The sequence below is a fragment of the Panulirus ornatus genome, chromosome 42, assembly GCF_036320965.1.
Source record: "Panulirus ornatus isolate Po-2019 chromosome 42, ASM3632096v1, whole genome shotgun sequence".
Classification (NCBI taxonomy): Eukaryota; Metazoa; Arthropoda; class Malacostraca; order Decapoda; family Palinuridae; genus Panulirus; species Panulirus ornatus.
Genome location: NC_092265.1, coordinates 777,501 through 791,547, shown reverse-complemented (window position 1 = coordinate 791,547; position 14,047 = coordinate 777,501). Strand labels below are relative to the sequence as shown.

The 14,047-nt window shown below is 39.5% G+C and overlaps 1 protein-coding gene across 1 annotated transcript in view; it reads left to right on the top strand.

The window, feature by feature from the left end:
• Nucleotides 1–14,047, top strand: part of Glys (glycogen [starch] synthase) — a 58,316-nt gene that overhangs the window by 14,343 nt on the left and 29,926 nt on the right. The window contains exons 2-6 of the mRNA XM_071686777.1: nt 4,556–4,740; nt 7,740–7,931; nt 8,511–8,708; nt 12,077–12,339; nt 13,099–13,290. Coding sequence (XP_071542878.1) covers nt 4,556–4,740; nt 7,740–7,931; nt 8,511–8,708; nt 12,077–12,339; nt 13,099–13,290 — 1,030 coding nt within the window. The remainder of the gene's footprint in view (nt 1–4,555; nt 4,741–7,739; nt 7,932–8,510; nt 8,709–12,076; nt 12,340–13,098; nt 13,291–14,047) is intronic.

Genomic DNA, 14,047 nt, shown 5'->3' with positions numbered 1-14,047 from the left:
TGCAATCCATTGCAGTTCGCGGTAATTTAGTCGTGTCCCCACCATTTTCCGCATGGAACTGCAGTGTTCCCAGGCATTCCACAAGAATGCATAGAATCCACCCTCTTCCCCCTAATAGTCACTAACAAACATCTGTTCTCTGATGAATTCTGGAAGAGCACAAGCATGATGTTCCTATGACGTTTTCTGTTGCTGTTGTGACCTGCTCATTCATTGTTTCAGCATCGTCAGTCTTGTTCAAGGTGCTTTCTTTAGAAAAGATTTAGGAGTCAGGTGTGTGAAACCATGTCGAATGTTCCGATAGTGAACAGAAAACTTGTCATTTCACCTGTCAGTGAGGGACTGGTACCTTACGACTGCTTCATAGACTCTGCACCATTCATTCAACCTTCCCAATTATTTCAGGATGAATTGGAGGCGTTTTGTTGTCATTTATATTTTCCTTCAGGACACTTGTAAAATCTGTAGATGTGAATGTTGCAATATAGTCTCTCAACACTGGATGACCAAAAGCAGCAAACACTGGAGTAAGTGCAGATATAGTCTTTGATATGTTATCAGCAGTATGGATCACCACTGGCCTTTTGGAGTACAAATATACCAAAAGTAAAAAGTCTTTCCCTTGTACTTAGCATAGACCAAATGAGTGTTCTGATATATTCTGGTAGCCCATGGCCAAGGGTGGAGTGCCGCTGAGGGAACATATTTTGGTGTGAGTAACAACACTCAGCAACCTTATATTCTGCATGACCGAACATGCTACCAAGCCAGGTTGCTATACATAGCTTCTTACCAAATTCTTCATGCATTCCTTCCCAAGTTGTCCTTCTTGGATTTCCAATAGAACTCTTGTCATGTAACATTGGAGGAATAATCACTTGTAAACCCCACTGTAGACACCCACTTATGCTGAGAACTCCAGTCATCACTTGCACTATGACCAAACATGCAGGATAAAGACCAGAATGCTGGATCCTTCAGGGTTTGGTCTACCACCATACTGGTGGTTACCGAGCACTTTTCTATATATGAAAAATGAAAATCTAAATTTTATTAACCTGTATATTTCTCTGGCAACATTGAAAGAGCATTGGCATTTGAGTGTTTCTCTGATTTTCTGTAGGAATATAGTCATATTCTGACAGTGCCAGTGCCCAACACAGGATCCTTGCTGCTGCTGGTGCTGGAACTCTTGCCTTTGGCTTGGAATTCTTGCATAATGGCTTTTGATAAGTCTGTAATTGGAACTTCCTGCCTAGGAAATACTGCTGGAACCTGTATACACCAAAAACAATAACTGAGCTTCCCATTCTATCTGGCTGTGCTGTTTCTTGGCTGCATTTAATGTTCATGATGCAGAAGTGACTATCTTTCCATGCCATCTGATTCCACATGACTGATTACTGCCCCAGTACCATAGGAACTGGCATTACAATCAAATGATCAGCTCTTTAAGGTCATAATTGGCAAGGCATTGGTCTGAAGTTATACACTTCTCAGCCTTGAATTCTTTTGGCCTCACCCTTAGATGATTTATCTTCACCAACTTGTATAGAGGAGCTGCCTGAGTACTTGTGTTCTTCATGAAGTGAGAGTATTAACTCAACTCTTGAGGCCTTGAGAAGGTTCAGTTGGACCACATCTTGTGGAGATGAAGCCTTCTTTATGTATTCAACTTTGGTAGGATCCTTTTTTAAACCTGAAGCATGAATATGGCATCTCAGATTCAAAGCAACGCCTTGGAAGAAATCAAACTTCTCTTTTTGTAGCAACAATCCACAGTTTGAAGTCTTTGCAACAACATCTCCAAAATCTTGGACGATTTTTGCAGGGAAAAAATGCAATTGAGTGGGAGATGTATAAAAGAAAGAGACAGGAGGTCAAGAGAAAGATGCAAGAGGTGAAAAAAAGGGCAAATGAGAGTTGGGGTGAGAGAATATCATTAAATTTTAGGGAGAATAAAAAGATGTTCTGGAAGGAGGTAAATAAAGTGCGTAAGACAAGGGAGCAAATGGGAACTTCAGTGAAGGGCGCAAATGGGGAGGTGATAACAAGTAGTGGTGATGTGAGAATGAGATGGAGTGAGTATTTTGAAGGTTTGTTGAATGTGTTTGATGATAGAGTGGCAGATATAGGGTGTTTTGGTCGAGGTGGTGTGCAAAGTGAGAGGGTTAGGGAAAATGATTTGGTAAACAGAGAAGAGGTAGTGAAAGCTTTGCGGAAGATGAAAGCCGGCAAGGCAGCAGGTTTGGATGGTATTGCAGTGGAATTTATTAAAAAAGGGGGTGACTGTATTGTTGACTGGTTGGTAAGGTTATTTAATGTATGTATGACTCATGGTGAGGTGCCTGAGGATTGGTGGAATGCGTGCATAGTGCCATTGTACAAAGGCAAAGGGGATAAGAGTGAGTGCTCAAATTACAGAGGTATAAGTTTGTTGAGTATTCCTGGTAAATTATATGGGAGGGTATTGATTGAGAGGGTGAAGGCATGTACAGAGCATCAGATTGGGGAAGAGCAGTGTGGTTTCAGAAGTGGTAGAGGATGTGTGGATCAGGTGTTTGCTTTGAAGAATGTATGTGAGAAATACTTAGAAAAGCAAATGGATTTGTATGTAGCATTTATGGATCTGGAGAAGTCATATGATAGAGTTGATAGAGATGCTCTGTGGAAGGTATTAAGAATATATGGTGTGGGAGGACAGTTGTTAGAAGCAGTGAAAAGTTTTTATCGAGGATGTAAGGCATGTGTACGTGTAGGAAGAGAGGAAAGTGATTGGTTCTCAGTGAATGTAGGTTTGCGGCAGGGGTGTGTGATGTCTCCATGGTTGTTTAATTTGTTTATGGATGGGGTTGTTAGGGAGGTAAATGCAAGAGTTTTGGAAAGAGGGGCAAGTATGAAGTCTGTTGGGGATGAGAGAGCTTGGGAAGTGAGTCAGTTGTTGTTCGCTGATGATACAGCGCTGGTGGCTGATTCATGTGAGAAACTGCAGAAGCTGGTGACTGAGTTTGGTAGAGTGTGTGGAAGAAGAAAGTTAAGAGTAAATGTGAATAAGAGCAAGGTTATTAGGTACAGTAGGGTTGAGGGTCAAGTCAATTGGGAGGTGAGTTTGAATGGAGAAAAACTGGAGGAAGTAAAGTGTTTTAGATATCTGGGAGTGGATCTGGCAGCGGATGGAACCATGGAAGCGGAAGTGGATCATAGGGTGGGGAGGGGGCGAAAATTCTGGGGGCCTTGAAGAATGTGTGGAAGTCGAGAACATTATCTTGGAAAGCAAAAATGGGTATGTTTGAAGGAATAGTGGTTCCAACAATGTTGTATGGTTGCGAGGCGTGGGCTATGGATAGAGTTGTGCGCAGGAGGATGGATGTGCTGGAAATGAGATGTTTGAGGACAATGTGTGGTGTGAGGTGGTTTGATCGAGTGAGTAACGTAAGGGTAAGAGAGATGTGTGGAAATAAAAAGAGCGTGGTTGAGAGAGCAGAAGAGGGTGTTTTGAAGTGGTTTGGGCACATGGAGAGAATGAGTGAGGAAAGATTGACCAAGAGGATATATGTGTCGGAGGTGGAGGGAACGAGGAGAAGAGGGAGACCAAATTGGAGGTGGAAAGATGGAGTGAAAAAGATTTTGTGTGATCGGGGCCTGAACATGCAGGAGGGTGAAAGGAGGGCAAGGAATAGAGTGAATTGGAGCAATGTGGTATACCGGGGTTGACGTGCTGTCAGTGGATTGAATCAAGGCATGTGAAGCGTCTGGGGTAAACCATGGAAAGCTGTGTAGGTATTTATATTTGCGTGTGTGGACGTATGTATATACATGTGTATGGGGGGGGGGGTTGGGCCATTTCTTTTGTCTGTTTCCTTGTGCTACCTCGCAAACGCGGGAGACAGCGACAAAGTATAATAAAAAATAAAAAAATATCTCCAAAATCTTTGTGTTTTCACTCACCATATGCCCTTTGATCAGGACTTCATCCAGGTATATGCAGGTTCTGGGAATATCTTGCAAAAGTTGCTCCACTGCCCTGTAGAATATCACTGATGCATTGGAGATACCATATGGTGTCCAGATGAACCTCTTCAGTCCCTGTGGAGTGTTCAGAATCACGATGTCTGCAGTCCTTGTCCATTTCAGTTTTCAATTGAAGTTCTGAAAATTGGGGAAAATCTACTGTTGTCAGAGCCGCATGAACATCCTTTCAGTTTCCCTTCTCCTTCTTTCCTTCTTTAAAAGCCATTTCTTGTTTCCAGACAGAAATGGGCCTGAAGTAGATGGTAATTGTTGAATGAATGGTGGAGTGGAATGTACTGTCATGAACATCTATGTTGAGACTCAATGGGTCTGGACAGGTTACTTTGTGGTTCTTTTTCCGTGGTGAATGATTCACCATTGATCTCATATATTTTATGATCAAATTTCAAGGATTCATCTCATCTCATGTAATTAATTGCTTCCCAGATGTTGGTTGGGCTCTGCTTATGACAGATAAATGATTTTTCATTTCAGACCTCTGTTTATTTATGTTTATTTTAATATATTTTTTCTGTATTTGCAGTTGGTGGGATTTATCAAGTAATTAGAAGTAAATGTAGTGCATCAGTAGAAGAGCTTGGTGATCAGTATGTTCTTCTTGGACCCTACAAAGAAACTAGTGTCAGAACGGAGGTTGAGTTGGGAGAATTTCCTGCAGACTCTCCACTCACAGCATCCATTAACCACCTTAGAGCCTCAGGATGGGGGGTGAGTTTGAGGTAGTCTAGTGTTATATTTAGCAGTTTTGTAGGTTTTAATGGGTATATTCAGGTGTTTTGTATGAAGCTTAAGATTATGTATACGAGTGCTAGTTCATAATAGCCAAATTACAGATGTCTGACTTGAAACAGTAGAATATAAAACTAATGCTCTAAGTAAGTGGATACAGAAGCCAAAAATTTGTCTTTTTAATGATTTATTGTGACTGAATTGGCATAGGTAAATAACATGCCTCTGTCAAGGCCATCTTGGGTAAAAGAAAAACTTTATGGAGATATTAGAAATTTATCAGGAAATAATAGTTTTGATAGTTGTATTTATGTCTTATGGAAACCAAAGGGAAATACAGTGTGCCACTGCTTGATATTAAGGAAAATTGACTAGATCTTCATGAATGAGTCCAGCCCTCTGTTTTTATGAGCATTGGAGGTCAGTTTGAGAGCATGCAATTAAAAGGATCTCCTTGGCGGAAAGGAGCAAAGGGCACCAGTTAAAGGAGCATTCTTGAAATGGATTTGGGTCTCCAGTGCCATGCAGGAGTTTTGTTTTGGGCCCACTACCCTTCTTGAAATATGTAATGGATTAGATTTTCACCTAGACATGTTTTTGGATGCCAAGGTCATGATAGAAGTAAAAAGTGATGACTGTGAGAGCTTGCAAGTGAATCAAGATGGCCTTCATCGTCAGTTTAGTAAGTAACTGACAAAGTTCAGTTCAAGTATATGCAAAGTAATGATTAAGGGATACAGTGAAAGAAGGCCTCGGTATGATTATAATTTAGCAGGAAATAATCATGGAAATCTGAATTTGAAAAATGCCTAGGAATCAGTACTGTGCCAAAACAGTTGCCGAAACTCTACAGCAGGAGAAATCTTATGGAAGCATGCTGTCTTCTGGCAAATATTGGAATTATATGTAGGTGAATAATAAAGAATGTTATGTAAACTATTCACAACATAGACTAAAACTGTTTGCTTCTCAAGTCTGGTCACCGCACTTAAATCAGCACAAAGATTGAATTGAGAATCTAGGGAAGGTCAACAAAGATGTTATCAGAATAAAGAGTGCTGAGACACAGTCAGTGAGTATGGGTTATAATTCTGCCTATCATGGAAGAACAGGAGTCAGTAATTCTGCCCACTAGGGAAGAAGGAAGAGTTGGAAATGATTGATCACGAACTTCAATTTTCTAAATCATTTGGTGAAAATGATGGTGGATAGATCTTTGTGAGATATGATGACAGTAAAACAATACATAATGGGAATAGTAACTGTAAGGAAGACGAGCATAGTGGTATTGTTATTGTATAATCCTTCAGAGCATTTAAACAAAGTGAAACAAATATATAATGATAACAATAAAGGAACAATTTAGATGGTAAGTGGAGCAGTGAAACACTCACTTCCCAAACATGGTAAAGTACTGATAATGGGGGATGTCATTCATAAAGAGATAAACTGGGGGAATTTGGTTTTTCATGTTAACAGGAAGTGGAGACACAAGTTCTAGAGTGTATGTAGGAAAATTACCTATACCAAAATGGTAAAGAGTAATCTAGGATGAGAGGGACTGATACACTAGCATTACTAATTCTTATTTTCATTCATGCTGGCATGGTTACTGAGAACATTATATATGATGCATCATTTGTTGAAGTGATCATGTAGTGCTTAAGTTTGAATATGTCGTAAGAGAGGTCACTAAAAGAGCAGAGGTGAGACATGAAATAAAGAGGAGATATGATTGAGGAAATTACACAGACCTCAATAATTTCTGTGGTAATGTTGATTGTGAAATGGAATTCAGTAGCGAGGAACCAGGGTTTGTGGCGAGGGGTTCAGTGAAATTTACAATGAATGAGTAGAGGAATGGGCACCTCAAGCTTCAAATACAGAGGGAATGGTAATAAAGAGAAAGGAATGCTTTAATAAAAGATGTCATAAAGCAAAGGAACTTTGAGATGTGCAAGGGTGAAGACATGATGGTACTCTAGCCAACCAGTGTTTGCATGGTATGAGAAAGCAGGGAATGAGTCTAGCAGGATAAGAAAGGAGCAACAAAGAAGCTTTGAAAGGAATATTGTGGACAAGACAGAAAAAAGATACAAGACTTTACCATAAATTCATCTAGAGTCAGTTGTCAGTGAAGGAGCATCTTATCAGGCTAAGGGATGCAGAGGGAAAAATTGTTGAGAATGATGTAAAGATATGTGTGTGACTGAATAAAGAGTAAGTTTTTATAAATTGGAAAATAATTGTAGCCTCATTTTAGTAAGATGGAATGGTGAGGAGGTTTTGGAAATCTTTTAGATATCTTATAGAGATGTTAACAGAATACTGATAGGGCTTGACCCATCCAAGCTCATGGTCCTGATAGAATTTCACTGTATTTGCTTAGGATATGTGCAGGTACACTAGATAAACCACCTGAATTTGTGTTCAAGATGTCACTGTTGAATGGCATAGTGCTGAGGGAATGGAAAAGGGCAAACAACACACCTATGCATAAGAAAGGAAACCAGGAAAGAGGCATTGACCTGCAGACCAGTCTCAGTAATGAGTGTGGTGCGTAAGGATCTGGAAAAAATCAGTGAAAAACAAATGGATTACTTTTATGGGGGGAAAATTTCCCATGAAAGACAGCATGGTTTCAGAGAAAGGATTTCATGTGTAACTAAACTTTTAGTGTTTTATGAGAGACTGAGGTCAGTCCTGGGATTGGCTTTGTACCATACATTTTGGGATGCTTCTTGATGTAGTTTTTGTTTACTTTAGAATTAGTAACTGTGTGTATGCTTGATAACTGTATATGATTAAGAGAGGAAAAACTTATTAGTCAACACCTTTGCACTAAAAAAGGAAACTTTAAGTATTAATCCTACAGCAGTCAAGCAGTACAGTAAATCAGTTTGTTTCATTGCATTATTATAACACCAAGAATATTCATTATCCTTCATCAGCATTTGTTTTATCCATCTGATCTATAGGTACACCCTGGTCGATGGCTTGTGGATGGAAACCCTCAGATTATTCTGTTTGACATAAGTACAGCAATAGGAAATCTTGATGAATACAAGGAGGAGTTTTATCAATATACGAAAATTGGCATTCCACATCCAGATGTTGAATGCAACGATGCAGTACTTTTTGGTTTCATGGTCTCAAAATTTATTGAAGAGGTTAGTGCTTTGTATGTTTCCAAGCAATAGTACATTATGAAAAATCATTTGTGTCCATAAGAATTTGTAGTTTTGGCCTTGAGACAGCAGTATTTGTTGTCAAGTGTGTATGTTTACATAAAGGAATGACAGCATTTTTCCCATCTCTGGTTTAAATGATTATTTCAGGTTTATGGTCAGCTGAGAGGAAAAAATGATTAGATGTTTAGAGTGCAACCTTTTGTAAAGGTTTGTTGTGCAGTGGATGGCTTATATTACATTTGTTGAGAATGGTGTAGTATTATGAACTCAGATTCTGATTTAGAATGTTCATTGTCAAGATGAAGTTATGCATTGGGTTTGGTAGATAAGGAAGCACATAAATGAAAATAAAGATTCTGTGGAGGAGTAGTTTTATCTTTCAAATGGTTAGTCTGCGCAACATGTCAGGATGATAATTTTTTGGTATTAATATGAACCTTGGTGCATGAATAGAGAAATTAATCAAAATAGTATGAAAGTTGTGAGTGTGATTTATTTTGAATTGTGTATTTTTTATATAATTTCTGTATTGCATTAATGATCAATGCTTTTCTCAAGTTTCGTGCAGAAACAGTCAATTACAGTGATCTCAAGCCACGAATTTGTGCCCATTTCCATGAGTGGCTGGCAGGTGTGGGACTTGTGATATTGCGAATGAGGAATGTTGATGTTGCCACCATCTTCACAACACATGCGACTCTTCTAGGCAGATTCCTCTGTGCTGGAGCTGTGGATTTCTACAATAATCTGGACAAGGTGAGAACTTGTTTAATGGATATAGAAGGAAGTGATATGTACTTACAGGAACATATGTGTTCTCTGGAAGGTAGTTAGGCAGTACTTTGATAAAGAGAAAAAGTTGAAAAAGAAAAACGATGAAAGTATAGAAGCCTCCTGACTCCAGTCATTACCTACATATTCTTGACCCATACACTGTTCGTTAGATTGAAACATGAACTTTCTTTTTTTCTATAAATGCCTCATACTTTTTTATTTTATAAACTAGATTGATTCGTCAAGTGAGACCAAATTTTCTGGTTGAACCCCCTTGGAACACAAGTGCTTTTATTGCATCTGAAGTTCAGTCATTCTTTTAGCAGTTTTATCTGAAATATTCTTAGCCTTTTAATCACTTGCCTCATTATATTTATTCTTCTCTTCCGTTATATACCTCTCCTACTTGTACCCTCTTCTTGTTGACATATATCTCTTTGACCAACCTATCATTTGCCATTTGTTTGATATAATCATATCATCATAAGAGACTTTTACCCATGCTCCTTTCTAATGACCTCTTCACCTGCAATATAGTTTCATGTCTTCATTCTTCATTATTTGTCCTAATTTTAATCTATATTTACTAAAGGGGACGGGAGCGGGAGGCTGGAAACCCTCCCCTCCTTGTATTTTAACTTTCTAAAAGGGGAAACAGAAGAAGGAGTCATGCGGGGAGTGCTCATCCTCCTTGAAGGCTCAGATTGGGGTGTCTAAATGTATATGTATAGGTAAGGAGAGATAGGTAGTATGTTTGAGGAAAGGAACCTGGATGTTTTGGCTCTGAGTGAAACGAAGCTCAAGGGTAAAGGGGAAGAGTGGTTTGGGAATGTCTTGGAGTAAAGTCAGGGGTTGGTGAGAGGACAAGAGCAAGGGAAGGAGTAGCACTACTTCTGAAACAGGAGTGGTGGGAGTATGTGATAGAGTGTAAGAAAGTAAATTCTAGATTGATATGGGTAAAATTGAAAGTTGATGGAGAGAGATGGGTGATTATTGGTGCATAGGCACCTGGGCATGAGAAGAAAGATCATGAGAGGTAAGTGTTTTGGGAGCAGCTGAATGAGTGTGTTAGTGGTTTTGATGCACGAGACCGGGTTATAGTGATGGGTGATTTGAATGCAAAGGTGAGTAATGTGGCAGTTGAGGGAAAAATTGGTATACATGGGGTGTTCAGTGTTGTAAATGGAAATGGTGAAGAGCTTGTAGATATATGTGCTGAAAAAGGACTGGTGATTGGGAATCCCTGGTTTGAAAAGAGAGATATACATAAGTATACGTATGTAAGTAGGAGAGATGGCCAGAGAGTGTTATTGGATTACGTGTTAATTGATAGACGCGCAAGAGAGACTTTTGGATGTTAATGTACTGAGAGGTGCAACTGGAGGGATGTCTGATCATTATCTTGTGGAGGCGAAGGTGAAGATTTGTTGAGGTTTTCAGAAAAGAAGAGAGAATGTTGGGGTGAAGAGAGTGGTGAGAGTAAGTGAGCATGGGAAGGAGACTTGTGTGAGGAAGTACCAGGAGAGACTGAGTACAGAATGGAAAAAGGTGGGAACAAAGGAGGTAAGGGAAGTGGGGGAGGAATGGGATGTATTTAGGGAAGCAGTGATGGCTTGCGCAAAAGATGCTTGTGGCATGAGAAGCGTGGGAGGTGGGCAGATTAGAAAGGGTAGTGAGTGGTGGGATGAAGAAGTAAGATTATTAGTGAAAGAGAAGAGAGAGGCATTTGGACGATTTTTGCAGGGAAATAATGCAAATGAGTGGGAGATGTATAAAAGAAAGGCAGGAGGTCAAGAGAAAGGTGCAAGAGGTGAAAAAGAGGGCAAATGAGAGATGGGGTGAGAGAGTATCATTAAATTTTAGGGAGAATAAAGAGATGTTTTGGAAGGAGGTAAATAAAGTGTGTAAGACAAGTGAACAAATGGGAACTTCAGTGAAGGGGGCAAATGGTTGTTTAATTTGTTTATGGATGGGGTTGTTAGGGAGGTAAATGCAAGAGTTTTGGAAAGAGGGGCAAGTATGCAGTCTGTTGTGGATGAGAGAGCTCGGGAAGTGAGTCAGTTGTTGTTCGCTGATGATACAGCGCTGGTGGCTGATTCATGTGAGAAACTGCAGAAGCTGGTGACTGAGTTTGGTAAAGTGTGTGAAAGAAGAAAGTTGAGAGTAAATGTGAGTAAGAGCAAGGTTATTAGGTACAGTACGGATGAGGGTCAAGTCAATTGGGAGGTAAGTTTAAATGGAGAAAAACTGGAGGAAGTGAAGTGTTTTAGATATTTAGGAGTGGATTTGGCAGCGGATGGAACCATGGAAGCAGAAGTGAATCATAGGGTGGGGGAGGGGGCAAAAATTCTAGGAGCCTTGAAGAATGTGTGGAAGTCAAGAACATTATCTCGGAAAGCAAAAATAGGTATGTTTGAAGGAATAGTGGTTCCAACAATGTTGTATGGTTGCAAGGCGTGGGCTATGGATAGAGTTGTGCGCAGGAGGGTGGATGTGCTGGAAATGAGATGTTTGAGGACAATATGTGGTGTGAGATGGTTTGATCGAGTAAGTAATAATAGGGTAAGAGAGTTGTGTGGCAATAAAAAGAGTGTGGTTGAGAGAGCAGAAGAGGGTGTTTTGAAATGGTTTGGTCACATGGAGAGAATGAGTGTGGAAAGATTGACCAAGAGGATATATGAGTCAGAGGTGGAGGGAACAAGGAGAGGTGGGAGACTAAATTGGAGGTGGAAAGATGGAGTGATAAAGATTTTGAGTGATTGGGGCCTGAACATGCAGGAGGATGAAAGGCGTGCAAGGAATAGAGTGAATTGGAATGATGTGGTATACCGGGGTCGATGTGCTGTCAGTGGAGTGAACCAGGGCATGTGAAGTGTCTGGGGTAAAGCATGGAAAGTTGTGTGGGGCCTGGATGTGGAAAGGGAGCTGTGGTTTCGGTGCATTATTACATGACAGCTAGAGACTGAGTGTGAATGAATGTGGCCTTTCTTGTCTTTTCCTAGCGCTACCTCGCACACATGAGGGGGGGAAGGGGATGTTATTCCATGTGTGGCGGGGTGGCGATGGGAGTGAATAAAGGCAGATAGTATGATTATGTACATGTGTATATATGTATATGTCTGTGTGTGTATATATATGTATACGTTGAGATGTATAGGTATGTATATTTACGTGTGTGGACGTGTATGTATATACATGTGTATGTGGGTGAGTTGGGCCATTCTTTCATCTGTTTTCTTGGGCTACCTTGCTAACATGGGAGACAGCGACAAAGCAAAGTAAATGAATAGATAAATATACTAAAGTTACCCATTTCTTTTGCTCATGCTAGATTAAATATTTTCTTTCAGTTTAATCTTGATGAGGAAGCTGGAAGAAGAGGTATTTATCATAGATACTGCATGGAGAGATGTTCTGCTCACTTGGCCCACACCTTTACGACAGTTTCTGAGATTACGGGAATTGAGGCTGAACATCTTCTCAAACGCAAACCAGACATCATTACTCCCAATGGGTTAAATGTGAAGAAATTTTCTGCTCTTCATGAATTCCAAAACCTTCATGCCTTATCTAAGGAGAAAATAAATGATTTCATAAGAGGACATTTCTATGGGTTAGTAATGGAGATTCCTTATATAGTTTTACTATGAGAAAGATTTTTGAATTAGGCAAGAATACATCATTGAGAGGACCCAGTAAACTTAGCAAGAAATGAGTTAGAAAAGATGTAGAAAATTTTTTCTGTAGGAACAGAGTTGTGGATGAATGGAGCAATCTAAGGAACAGTAAATGCAAGGAGTATAAGAAAGATATATGATAGTAAAAAAGAGTGAAGAGCTGGGATCCATTAAATATAAATCTACCTCCAGTATGTGGAAAGAGGAGAATGATACTTGCACAAACACTCAGGCATGCTTTTTCTTTCCTTCTCTCTTTCACTTACTTCCACTTACTTGCTCTCTTACTTTCACTCATTTGTAATTGTACTTTCGCTCAATCACATTTGAAGCAGTGGATGTGTTTGGTGAATAGACGACAATCAGGTTTATTGATTTTCGTGTTCTTTTTATCATATGATAACTAGATGGCAACTTTGAATAGAATCTATGTCCTTTGGCAAGAGATATTAGGATGTCAGCCAAAGGAGTGTTTGTAATGTGTAGTTCCTCCATAAGTGGTACCAGCTTCTCAGTGTTTAGAATAATTTATGAAAGATCTATCTTGTGTGTACATCTCTGTACGGGAGTTTTTATCAGCCATAGACTTCTGTGACTGTTAAGCCCTTGAGAAGTTTTGATACTCACATATATTTTGAATGTTTGACAGTTCATTTATTTTTCATACAGAATTATGGACTCATTTCTTCCTACAGGTTTATGGATTTTGACCTAGACAAGACTCTCTACTTCTTCATTGCTGGACGTTATGAGTTTGGCAACAAGGGTGCTGATCTTTATATTGAAGCCTTAGCTAGGTTGAATCATTACATGAAGGTGAGAGACTACACATCTTTAGTGTCCATGTTAACCTTTTATTTTGTTCTCTCATTTATGAGTGTGCAGCAGTAGATCGACCCTGAAATAAGTGCCTGCAGTGACAAAAGTGACATGGGGATTTAAACAAAGCCTGCAAAACATGATGATGATGACCCCTGGCATCAGCTACATAAGTCATCATATGATGGTTCCTGGCATGTAAAGGTTAAAGGACCACTGGCTGTTGGCTTGAAGTGATCATTTGCTATATAAGGTGTATGTGTAAGTGAACTTAGAGGCTGAATGCACCTAATTCACCTCATTGAAATAAGTATGGACTAATAGATAATAGGTAATCTCAAGTGTTTGTCTGTCATCAACCAGCCATTTATCAGGTATGCCTTGCCAACATATGTCAGAGACCTCAGAAGTGGCTCTTATCAGACTTGTGAAAACCAATTTTGAGATATAGGAGGATATTTCCCTGGAATGTGTGAATGACCACATTTAAAGACCAGTTCTTTCCTTTTATCTAATTTACTTTTATATGGGGTGTAACATTGTTGGAAATTATAATTATAGCATGTGCACTGCAACGGAGGATAAGGAACTTGGTCAGAAAGGGAATTGGAAGGTTGGGAAATAGATGAGCATCTGGTAATGAAATATTTGTTCCCATTGGTAGGTAAGAGAGAAAACTACCCATGTACCTCCTGTATACTGTGGAATGGGATTTAGAAGGGTTGAAGTGAAAAGCTGGAATCCATCCCCTCCTGTATCATCACCTTCTCTTTTATCTTTCACTGTCAATTTAATTTTCTCATTTTGTTTTACAATATCTTTTCT